General features: G+C 40.7%; 1 protein-coding gene across 9 annotated transcripts in view; it reads right to left on the reverse strand.

Moving 5' to 3' along the window:
• Positions 1–12,479, reverse strand: part of DST (dystonin) — a 482,507-nt gene that overhangs the window by 419,695 nt on the left and 50,333 nt on the right. For all 9 annotated transcript variants that reach the window (XM_023544665.2, XM_010586936.2, XM_064287505.1 and 6 more), the window contains exon 3: positions 2,931–3,131. In XM_023544665.2, coding sequence (XP_023400433.1) covers positions 2,931–3,131 — 201 coding nt within the window. The remainder of the gene's footprint in view (positions 1–2,930; positions 3,132–12,479) is intronic.

Below are 12,479 nucleotides of genomic sequence, written 5' to 3' on the forward strand. Positions count from 1 at the left end.
CACCATTACAAATTCTTATAGGTACCAAACCAAAAAAAACCAAACCCATTGCCATCGAGTAGATTCTGACTCAGAGCAACCCTACAGGACAGAGTAGAACTGCCCCATAAGGTTTCCAAGGCTGTAAATCTTTATGGAAGCCACATGTGGAGCAGCTGGTGGGTTTAAACCACTGACCTTTTGGTTAGTAGCCAACCGCTTAACGACTGTGCCACCTGGGCTACTTTCTCATAGGTACATTTGAGTATAAATTATGAATACACAATGATACGTAAATAGGTCAGAGCATTCAAAGATGCTAAAGTATAATGCACTCATGTGACACGCGGCCCACTTTCTCAAAAGAATGGTCCTAATGAAGGCAGGCTGAAACTGCACTGTCACATTTTCTGAGTCACCTTCCTTTGCAGCTACATCCTATTTAAGTCTTCACTCGTGGGCCTGTTTCTTATTCAGACTGCCACTAGAAATGTCTGGAGTGCTTCATATAAATTCATTCAAATAATTCTGAATCACCCTGTCGAAGCCACAATCAGATTTGTTTTCATGGCAGCATGTGGTAACAATGATCTTCTCCAAATGTGTAAGTTAGAAAAGGCACAGGCTTCAGACACGTGTTGAAGAGTGGCTGGAGCAGACACTATTGACTGTAACTAACCAAATCCAGCAGTGGCCTCAGCTCAAGCCCGCATATGGCATTAAAACAGGGAAATGTCAGCAAAGGCCATAATGTTCAGAAGGCTGCACGGGACTAACCTGAGACAAAGAGCCAATAGGCTCCTCACTACCAACCCTCCCAAGCTCCAGTCTCCAAGACCATGGAGAGGAGACAGAGGAAGTGAGCTTCAGCTGTCCTAAAGAATACGCCTCAGAATGTTGTTTTTTGCTAAGCAACAGACTCCACTGCTATTTCCCATCCTCTAATGTCTCTCCCGGAGCCCTGGTGGCGTGGTGGGTAAGAGCTCAGCTGCTAACCAGAAAGTTGACAGTTTGAATCTACCAGCTGCTCCTTGGAAACCCTATGGGGCAGATGTACTCTGTCCTATAGGGTCGCTGTGAGTCGGAACTGACTCGACAGCACCTAACAACAATCTCTCTCACTTCAATCCATTCTCTAGCAGCAGAGTGGGTGAAGCCATCGTCAGAGTGTGATTTTCCTTAATTCCCATCAGCAGTGATTATCAACGCCAGCAGAGTACCACAGGTTAGGCCCAAGTTCATACCTAGGCTACTGCCAAAACCCAAACCATTGCCATTGAGTTGATTCCAACTCATAGCAACCCTACAGGACTAAGTAGAACTGCCCTGTATGGTTTCCAAGAAGTAGCTGGTGGATTCAAACTGCCAACCTTTTGATTAGCAGCCGAGCTCTTAACCACCACACCACCAGGGCTCCTAAACCACTGCAGTACCTACTTAACTGGCTCCTGATCTGCTCCACGCCAATTCATACTGCATGTGGCTGACGGTTCGATCTACCTAAAACAGTGCTTTGGTCATGCTACTCACTTGTTCGACTGTCTCCGTGAAGGATGTAAAATAAAGTTTACACTCAATGGTCATCTGAAATGTATTCTGGCCCCAGTCTCTTTTTCCAGTTTTATCTTGTACTTTTCTCTTACAATCCCCTACGTCTAGCCAAACGGTTCTCAGAACTTTTGCTCCTTCCAACTCCCAGAACTAGCATCTATTGACTTCAAACCAAAACCTAACCCACTGCCATCAAATTGATTCCAACTTATGGTGACCCCATGTGTTACGGAATAGAACTGTTTCATAGGGCTTTCTTGGCTACACTCTTTACAGAAGCAGATCACCAGGACTTTCTTCCACGTGCCACTGGGTGGGTTTGAACTGCCAAGCTTCAGGTTAGTAGTCGAATTCCTACCCATATCTTTAAGCCCAACTCAGCCCCATCTCTTCCATGAAGTAATATCCCCTGACCACGCTATTTGAAAAAAGATAATACCTCTCCGTCCTCTGAATTTCTATAGCGCTTACTACCTATACCACTCATTTCATAAGCTACATATTCATGTATAAATATCAATCATTCATTTGATAGATTGCATTAAGTGGTTAGATGCTAAGAGATATCCTAGACCAGATGATAGGGCCTTCAAAGAGCTCACAGTTTAAAAAAGAGAGAGGAGAGAAAGGAGCTACCATTTGAGTATTTGTTCTATTCAGGTCACTGTGACTCAGTAAAAAGTCCATGTGTCAGAACTCCAACGAAGAAAAAAAATCAGAGGACACAGAACAATGTGTTCAGGAAGCGTGAAGGAGGCAGAGACCCAGTGAGGCCCCGGATTTCTCAGGAAAGGTACTGCTACAGCCAACAGAGACAAATGGCACTCAGTTAGAAATGGAAACACAACTACCTAAACTAAAGGTCCCAGTTGACAAGGCCGAGGCCCTTAACGAGTCACTCTGGGCTGGCTGCCAAGAGAAGTCCGGGCCTTACCGTCCAAGAGCCTCCTGGAGAGGTCCAGCTACCATCGCAGACTCTAGCCCCAGCCTTCCCTGCACTGCTTCTCCTATCCTGATACTGACTTTGTTTTTGGTTGCCCTTTTTCAACTGTGATCTTATCTTTACCATACCTCAGCTTACTGACCCCATGACTCCTATTCTCCTTCAAGACCTCAGCTCCATTTTTCCTAACAGTCTGCCTGACAGTGACTAACTCTGGCCTCTTCAGGAGCTATCTGCCCCTAGCACCTGCTGTGAAACCACATTTTGTTGTGAGTAGGAACCAACTGGACAGCACTGGGCACTGGGTAGACTGCCGCTTATTGGGGATAAAAAACAGGATAAGAAACAAGCTGATAGTTTAAAGTTCATTTGATAATTTTTTTTTTTTTAATTAAGCACATGACCACACTATTTTACGATGTATTTAATATCTTTAGAAAAGACCATCTCTACTTACAGGCCTTCTTGTTGAAGCACCTTGAACGGAGTGATAAAATTCTGGCTGGACTCGGCTGCTTTTCTTGATTCTTCGTTTCCTCACTGCAGCTTCTTGCTCACTGTGGTGGTGAACTTCCACAAGGGGCTTTGCTTCTTCCAGGCGGGCAGCTGCAGCCGCTGCAGCTCGTCTTCTCATATGCCGAGGGCTTGCTCTGAATCCCTGTGACAGAAGACACAGCCAAACAAATCCAGGTTTGTATTCAGTTTGGAAATTCTCTGGGGCCAGTTATACAAAGAGCTTCAAAAGTGACCAAGTTCAGTGAGATCACTCACATTCCCAAAGTGAGCCTGTACAAGGAGGCTTGACATGCAGCCAAGATCTGTCCACAAGCATTCTAAAAAGCACCCTGGTGCTCCAGGGCCCGGAGTTATTCTACATTAAGAAATGGTTTTAATCCGTAAAAATCCAGGCCTGAAAAAAGGCGGGTAGGCATATTGCTTTAGTTAAATATAAAGCAGACCACATGTGAAGAAGGGTATTTCCACTTTGGCATGAAGCGGGTATAGAGACCAGGCCTGAATTATCATTCCAGGGTAAAGTACCACTCTACATTCCTGACAGCAGGCTCTTGATGAAGGAAAGAAAGCAAGAATGCAAAGTATTATTATAAAATGCCAGAAAAGAAGATCTAAAAATTAAAATGGAGACAGTGTGGTGGAGTACAGGGTATATGAGCTTTGGAATCAGATGGGCCTGAATACAAATTATGACCTGTTAGTTGTAGCTATGCAATTTATTAAACATTTCTGAGTCCAAATGGTCTAATCTGTGAAATGTTTAACATTCTACTCACTGGGCTTTTGAAGTTTTCAATAAAGTAATACATGTAAAATTTCAAGTACAGTATCTAGCAAAAAAAGAAAAAAAAGTTGCTGTTGAGTCAGTTTCAACTCATGGCAATCGCATGTGTGTCAGAATAGAACTATGCTGAGTTTTGGGAAATGGACTGCCAGGACTTTTGAGGTACCTCTGGGTAGACTCGAACCATCAGCCTTTCAGTTAGCAGTGAGCACATTAACCGTTTGCACCACCTAGGGACTCCATCTGGTAAAAAGACTCATCTGGTAAACAGTAGATGCTTAATAAAATGCTAATAATTTTCATTCTCTCTCAAAATAAGACCATCTCATTAGACAACAGAAACAACTTCAGCTAACCCATATTACACATTTGGGAGTATGCAAAAAACTCTGGGAAATATCAAAGAATTATGCAAAACAGTGTCTGTCCTCATGTAGCTTACAATTTACTTGAGAGCAGAAGTCTAACACAGGGTTCATGAACACATGGGAATGTGTAACTACGGGTTAAAGTGGGCAGTTCAGGACTCAGTGTCAGCAGAGAGAATTAACCAATTATTTGACAATATACTAGCTACTGTAACAGTGTGGTGAGTCGAGTATATTTCTTCGGTAAGAATCCATGAGTGAAGCCAAGAATAACCTATATTTGGCTTAGCTGAGTGGGTGGCACTTGAAGAATTAGTAGACTATATTCCACGCAAGGGAAACAACACAAGGCATGAACGAATAAGTAAAATGATAGACGGATGGATGGTGCATTGATTTAGCAATAAGAAACATTATTTGAGGAGGTGCCAGGATAAGGGTACAGGCTAAGCGCGATGTATAGTGGGAAATCAGACTGGAGGGAGGGCTGTTAAGTGCTCCAGGGGAGGGTCTTTGAGGTTTTAGATCTTTCGAATTTTAAAAGATGTATAAAAAGCTTTAAGTTTTCAGTAAAGAATGGGGAGTAAGAATTTCAGGGGAAGTCATGGTATGAGAAAAGGCATGATTCTGTGGGATACTGAAAGATTAATACATGTGCAAAGGATTCACATGGAATGGGGCCTGGGAGACGGGTTGGAATCTGCTTACAGGAGACCCTGTACACCAGGCTTAGGAATATGAACAAGGGGAGAAAAAACAAAAGTATGGGGAGTTGACAGGGTCAAAAGTACCACCCAGGTCAAAAGAAAGCAGTGAGAAGGAAATGCAAATTAATATGGCAAAACTGACATGAGGATTTGGGTACCTTCTTACTGACACACATTAGCCTGTTCCCATCCCTCCCGTGTGTAAACTCAGCTGGATATTCAACCCAAAATAGTCTCAGAAAATCCTCACAGCTCCCACATAATCCAAGAGGCACGACAGCAGCTGCTGGAGAAGAGGATTAAGAAGGAGCTGAGCCCATTGCTAAACCATGTTCTTTTTATATGCAGTTTGGATCAAACACATCAGAAACAACAGCCACACAAGCTGCTTTTTAAATATGCAGGCACCTGGATAACTTATACAAACACTCCTTTCTTCTCCAGGTGAGGCCAAGAATCTCATTTTTAACAACCTCCTCTGGTAATTTTTGTGTACTTTAAAGATCAAAAACCTCTAGAAAGCAGGCCCTGTAGTCTAACCACTAGATGGCACTAACACCCATAACTCCCGCATTCTTTCTAGTTGAGAAATGTATGTATCGGTACAATTAACCAATTACTTGACAATATACTATCTACTGTAATAATAGTGGGATGAGTCAAGTATATTTCTTTGGTAAGAATGTAGATTCTATCTATGAGTAACAAGCAACTGAATTTTGCTTAACTTGTATTATTACGATTACTCCTCAGTGATCTACAAATTCTAGAAACATGTAGAAAAAAAACTCCGTAAAACTCCCTTAAAGTAACCAAAAAAAGGATAATAACATGTTGGTATAGCCATTCTAGAGAGCAATAACCTAGTAAATTCACATCCTTGTATCAACCCTAGAGAAATTCTACCAAGTGTGCCCAAGAAGGCATAAATGAAGATATTTAATGTGGTATTATTTAAAAGTAAAAATTTGAAACAACTTAAATCAGTCTTTCACAAGTATCAGTCTGTTTGCATTCCATCTTCACATTTTTTTTTTTTTTTTTTTTTTACCAGATCTGAGCACCACCATGGATGCCTTCATGACTTCTGTTATATCCAAATACGACTTGTGGTATTTTTAAAAAGACTTTTTATAAGCACTATAGTATAGTGAGGAAAGCCTGGTTGGCATAGTGGTTAAGAGCTATGGCTGTTAATCAAAAGGTTGGCAGTTCGAATCCACCAGGTGCTCCTTAGAAACCCTATGGGGCAGTTCCACTCTGTCCTATAGGATTGCTATGAGTCGGAATTGACTCGATGGCAACGAGTTTGGTTGTTTTGGTTTTTTATAGTGTAGTGCGCTCCTTGGAAACTCTGTGGGGCAGTTCTACTCTGTCCTATAGGGTCACTATGAGTCGGAATTGACTCGACGGCACTGGGTTTGGTTTTTTTTTTTTTTGGTTTTAGTGCACAAGGAGCCTTGGTGGCACAGTGGTTAAAGCGATCAACTGCTAACCGAAAGGTTGGTGGTTGGAAACCACCAGCAACTCAGCAGGAGAATGATGTGGCAGTCTGCTTCTGTAGAGATTCACAGGCTTGGAAACCCTATGGGGTCACTATGAGTCAGAATCAACTGGAAGGCAGTGGGTTTGGTTTTTGGTATGATATAATGCATGCACTCTGCAGCCAAACTATCTGGGTTCAAATCCTGCCTCTGTCACTTCTTAGTTGTGTGATATTGGATATTTAACTATTTCCTTATCCGTAAAATGGGGATTCAAAATAGACTTGTTGACAAAAATCAACGAATTAATATATATATAAAGTACCTAGAACACTGCCTGGTACATAGAGGTATGAAAGTGTGGGCTATGATTATATATATCCTTGTATAATTGAAAAACATTCTAAAAGATAAAAGTGTGTAATTAATCAGATGTAAAATGAAAGGAAATCACACTGCAGGTGTGCCTTGCTGACAGACGTGTTGAAGTACTGCCAGAGATACCAACCACCCCTGATCATCAGGGGACAGTTCTTTGCTTGAGAGAGTCCTAGGCATTCACTCTCCCCAGTGAGTCAATGTATCTGGGCTCAAATATCAGCTCTATCACTTACAAGGGATGTGATGTTGGCCAAGTTACTTCTCTATGCCTCAGTTTCATTTGTCAATTGCATATAATAATACTTCTCTCATGGAGTTGTGGTGGTATTTAAATGAAATAATCCACAGCAGGTACTCATACGAGTACATACCAAAAAAAAAAAAAAAGCAAACCCACTGCTTTCGAGTCGATTATGACTCATAGCGACCCTAGAGGGCAGAGCAAAACCGCCCCATAGAGTTTCCAAGGAGCGCCTGGAAGATTTGAACTGCCAACCTCTTGGTTAGCAGCCATAGTACTTAACCACTACACCACCAGGGTTTACAAGTACATAGCACATAAAAAGTAGTCAATAAATTATCGTTATTGCTAGTATTTCACTTACTTCCCGGATGTTACAGCAGCAATTCACACGTCAACAGTTCTGAGCTATGATTATGGACACTATAAATAACACAGAGTCATCCCTGCAGTCACTTTCTTTACTTCCCTAAATCACTATGTAGAATTACATGTGCTTGGTTTATCATACTTTCTAGTCCCAAACATTATTAAAAAAATAAGCCATGACTTTTAACAGGAGGAAATTTTATTTTAAAACAGTAGGTGGGACTATAAGCTCTTCCAAACCCATTGCCATCAAGTCGATTCCAACTCATAGCGACCCTATAGGGCAGAGCAGAACTGCCCTATAGGGTTTCCAAGGCTGTAATCTTTACAGAAGGAGACTGCCACATGTTTCTCCCGTGGCACGCCTGATGAGCTGGAACCACTGACCTTTTGGTTAGCAGCTGAGTACTTAACCACTGTGTCACCAGGGCTTCTTCTTATAAGCTCTATGGGTATTAAATCAACAGGATTTGATGGTGACAGTATAAAGCCCATTTCTCTCTATATTCATTTGATCTTGCCTGGTTTAACCAGTAAGTGATAGATACTTGAAAATCTCTTTGCAGTGGACTTCTGCCATTTTTTAGTCCATCTCATCCTAGCAGCGCCTTTTGGGTAATAACTTCTCGATATGTGCAGTCCTGATACATAGTAAAGTCAAGGTCCAACACAGCCTACTCGGGGTAGGTGCATGGCCAAAGCTCAACTAATTAAATCTCTCCCCTTGGACTTTAAGTATTAAATAGAGGGGTGTAAAGATTTTTTTAAAAAGTAGGGATTCATTAGTTCTAATGGTTGCACCAAAGACTTTCTGAAGCTGCCTAATTATACACTCAAGTTTTTACACTGATTTTAAGTTCTACTATATATTTGTAATAAATTCTCTTTTGGTTTAAGTCAGAGTCAGACTCTGTTGCTTTTAAGCAAAGAACCCCATTGCATACTCTTTCAGTTATGCTTTCATATGGCTGGCCAATTTCCTTGGGGGTCGAATACTCAGACTTAATTGGGCTGTTTGGCTATGTAGACTAGCATAAAAAGGGAGGTAATATTAATAACAGCAATCTACTGAGCACCATTTAGGCGCTAGGCCTATTATACCTACTCCTCACTTACTATCTCATTGTATGACGTTTCACATTTACGACAGTAGTAAAAAATCTACTGTCCAACTATTTTGTGCATTAACAACATAGATCTGGCAGTAACAAATGCCAAGGTCCGAGGTGAGAGTAACACTGGCTGTGATGGTAAAGATTATGTGTCAACCTGGCTGGGCCATGATTCTCAGTGGCTTGGCAGTTATGGAATGATGTAGTCATCCTCCGTTTTCACATAACACCAGTTTTTGCATGTCAGCCTGGTCTTTAGAACCTAACCATGCTGATAAGTGAGTGTATACTCACTTCACAGATAAGCAAACCAAGGCTTATCAGGGTTACATAACTTACCTAAGGGCAAAAACTTTCAATTGGAAAAGCCCAGATTAGAACCCAGGTCCATCAAACTCCTAGCCTGTACCCTTTACCAAAGAGATTATAAGAGGGTAATGCATTTAGAGCTACTTTTCTGTATATATTCTTTTCCCCTTAGTGTCTAGCGCAGGGTTGGACATCAAGGTTCAGGAATATACGCTGACTGATTAAAATAAGAAAAAGCCTATAAACAGTTTAGATAATTGAGGTAAAAATTGAAAAAAATTAACACTGTCAGGTAAAAATTACTGTTGTACAGTATAAGGTCAAACTACCATGACTTTTACTGAGGGAGCATCTGAATACATGAAAAACTTATCACACTGAAAGACTGACCATTTATGTTGAAGTATTTTTGTTATTGATACACTTAAAAAACTAACATATATAGGTGTTCAAGATATAAACTTACCACATACAAACACTATGAAGCTCAATAAACTGATGCTTGTAACACATACAATACCCTGTAAGAACTCTATAATTCCACTCATTCCAGGCTAGAAATAAGGTGCACAGCAGAAGTGCTTGGATCAATGGATAAAACATGAGGGCAGGGAAAAAGCAGTCAAAGAACTTAGATAGGAAAAGATTTTGTCTTTATTTTCACTAACCTTGAATTGAAATTCAGCATATCCTTCAATTATGAATATAGACCATAAAACAGATATTATCATCAGTACCTGTGAGTTTTGCCACCAAATCACATAAATTTTAATATTAAATTATACTGGCTGCAGATATCTTGATATGCCATTTATACTCATCATTACTTTGAAATCACCTAACAAAAACCCACTGCCGTCAAGTCGATTTCAATTATAGCAACCCTATAAGACAGATTTTTTTTTTTATAAGACAGAGTAGACCTGCTCCCATAGGGTTTTCAAGGCTGTAATCTTTACAGAAGCAGGCTGCCACATCTTTCTCCCACAGAGCAACTGATGGGTTTGAACTGCTGACCTTTCAGTTAACAGCCGAGTGCTCAACCATTGAGTAACCAGGACTGCTTTTTGAAATCAAAGTAGTTATTAAATCTGCCACTAGGTTTTGTTATTTAATACTTTAAGAAACTACATATATCATGATCAAAAATGTTTTTAATAATTTATAACTGTCGGTATAATTGGCTTTCTTTATAATTCTACGTATTTTATTCTATGTATGTAAAAGTATTCTCAGAAAAGTTCCACAGGCTTCACCAGCCTGAGAAAGGGATTTATGGCACAAAATAGGTTTTAAAGAGCTCCTCTTCCAGAAAACAGAAAATCTCTGAAATTTCCATAAGGAGTTTTTGGCAGAAAGACTGCTAGCTGCTCATCAAAATCCATGTTTGCCTCTTCTTGCGTACAAGCTACACCACATTTCCCAGCCTACCTTGCAGTTAGGTAAGCCATGTGACAAATTTAGCCAGTGGAATGTGGGCACATGTGATTTATGTATCTTCTGGATCTAACCCATAAAACTTCCCACAGCCACTTATTTCTCCATGCTCTCTTCTCCTTTTGGCTGGGATGACCCTCAGTGCAATCTTGAAATCCGCATATTGAAGATGGCAGCCCCTCCATTGGCCTGGATCCCTGAATGACTACATGAAGAGGCAACTCTGCCAACCTGTTCCACCACCTGTACTTTTAAATGAGCAACAAACGTGTTTCTATTATGTTTGAGTTTATTTGCTACAGCACTTTAAAAAGTTTACACTGCCCTAATTCAGTAATTCTCAAACTTCAGAGGGCATCAGAATCACCTGAAGGGCTTAGTAAAACACAATTGCTGGCTTCATCCTTTGAGTTTCTAATTCAGTGGGTCTGGAGTGGAGCCTGAGAATTTACATTTCTAACAAGTCCTCCGGTGATCCTGATGACTAATCCCTTGAGAATCCCTGCTCTAACACCTGGTCCTGACCTTTATTGTGACCTTAGTGGGTGATTCTGGTTGTACTGTGCAACCCATTGTGCTGTAAAGAGGAGGGTCCTCAGGGTTAGAGAAATTTAGCTCTTTGTGGCTTTAAAAACCCTATATTAAAAGATTGGCTGTGAAAGCCATTCTGTCAACTGGATGAAGGAAACAATGTATCAAAAGTTACCTCTCTGTTTTCAGAGAGAATGTATTACCTGATAAGTAAGGGATAATGAGGCAAAATATTATATTTTAAAATGTCTATTTTTTAATAGAGTCACTCTGAGTTAGAACTGGCTCGATAGCAACGAGTATATGAGTTTATTTTCTAATCAAGATCCCTGGGTGGTACAAGCAGTTTGTGATATGGTGCTAACCTAAAGGTTGGTGGCTTGAACACACCTGGCAGCTCTGTGGAAGAAATCCATGGCGAACTACTTCTGTAAAGATTAAACCAAATCAAAAACCAAACCTGCTGCCACAGAGTCGATTTCGACTCCTGGCGACCCCATGTGTCATAGAGTAGAACTGTTCCATAATGTCTTCTTGGCTGTAATCTTTCAAGAAGCAAATTACCAGGTCTTTCTTCTGCAGTGCTACTAGGTAGATATGAGTAACTGGGTACAAACTATTTGTACCACCCAGGGGAAAACCCTATAGACACATGGGGGTCACAATAAATTGGAATCAACTTGATGGCAATGGGTTTAGTTTGGTTTATTTTCTAATAATTAATCATAATTTGATATAGACAACTGGTTCCTGGAGATATGATAACAACAAAAAGTCTCCTGTGAATCTTTGAAAAGTCTAAGAAAGTGTATATTTCAGATACAGTCTCACAGGTTGGTAGTATAGTTTCTTTCATATTGGCTGATGTATCAACTGGTTTTCAGTTCAAGCTGATCAGGAGCTCTGATGGGCAGTCATAGAGCCTTAATGGTTTTTTAAATTGAAAATGAATTACAGTGGAAATGCAGTTGTGTAAATGGAAATCTTTTAACATCCATTAGTGATGTCAGTCATTCCCTTCTTGGACAGTAATTTCCCATTCACAGCCCCTCCTGCCTGTGGGAGCTGTTTTGTATCATGGCACCCCACCCCCTCTGGCCGTGGTTGCTGGATCTGGACACTTGGGCTCAGATTAGCAGACTGCCTCTCTTGAGAGTCTGATGGAGCAATACGGAGACCCTGGGCCACTTAGCATGGACGCTAGAACTAAAAAAAAAAAAAAATCATTCTGTTGATCAATGCTTTCCAAACTTTAATATGTGGACCTTTTGTGGGCCTAGGATATCAGAGCACAGAAACCATAAGTGAGGGGAGCAAAAGGAAAAGAAACTGCCAGCGGAGTAGAACTGAGTCACACTGATGGCATCTCACTATAGCAAGGAGCGAGTCCCTGAATCTATAACCAACTTTCAACTCTTAACTCTGTAAAGCCAGACCCTAATATAGACCTTTTTCTCAGCTTTCCATTAAATTACATATGTATTCTTACAACATACCTAAAATACAGTAGGTCTCTGTTTCTGTGCCCAAATGAATCTAAGACTCCATGGGTTGGGGTGGGAGAAAGAACAAAGGAAAACTTTGAGGCTGAAACTACTTGAGATATAACATCTTCTTTCAGGAGCTTAAAGTGCTTTTTAATTGTAAGTGTTAAACTGACCCAAGCAGGGATCACACAGTATACTCAGGAAACTACTCATTTTTTCTCCTGGCTATCCTGTCATCCCATTATGAAGGGTTTATTATCTCCCAACCCTTCATAAAATT

The sequence above is a fragment of the Loxodonta africana genome, chromosome 1 (genome assembly GCF_030014295.1).
Source record: "Loxodonta africana isolate mLoxAfr1 chromosome 1, mLoxAfr1.hap2, whole genome shotgun sequence".
Lineage (NCBI taxonomy): Eukaryota > Metazoa > Chordata > Mammalia > Proboscidea > Elephantidae > Loxodonta > Loxodonta africana.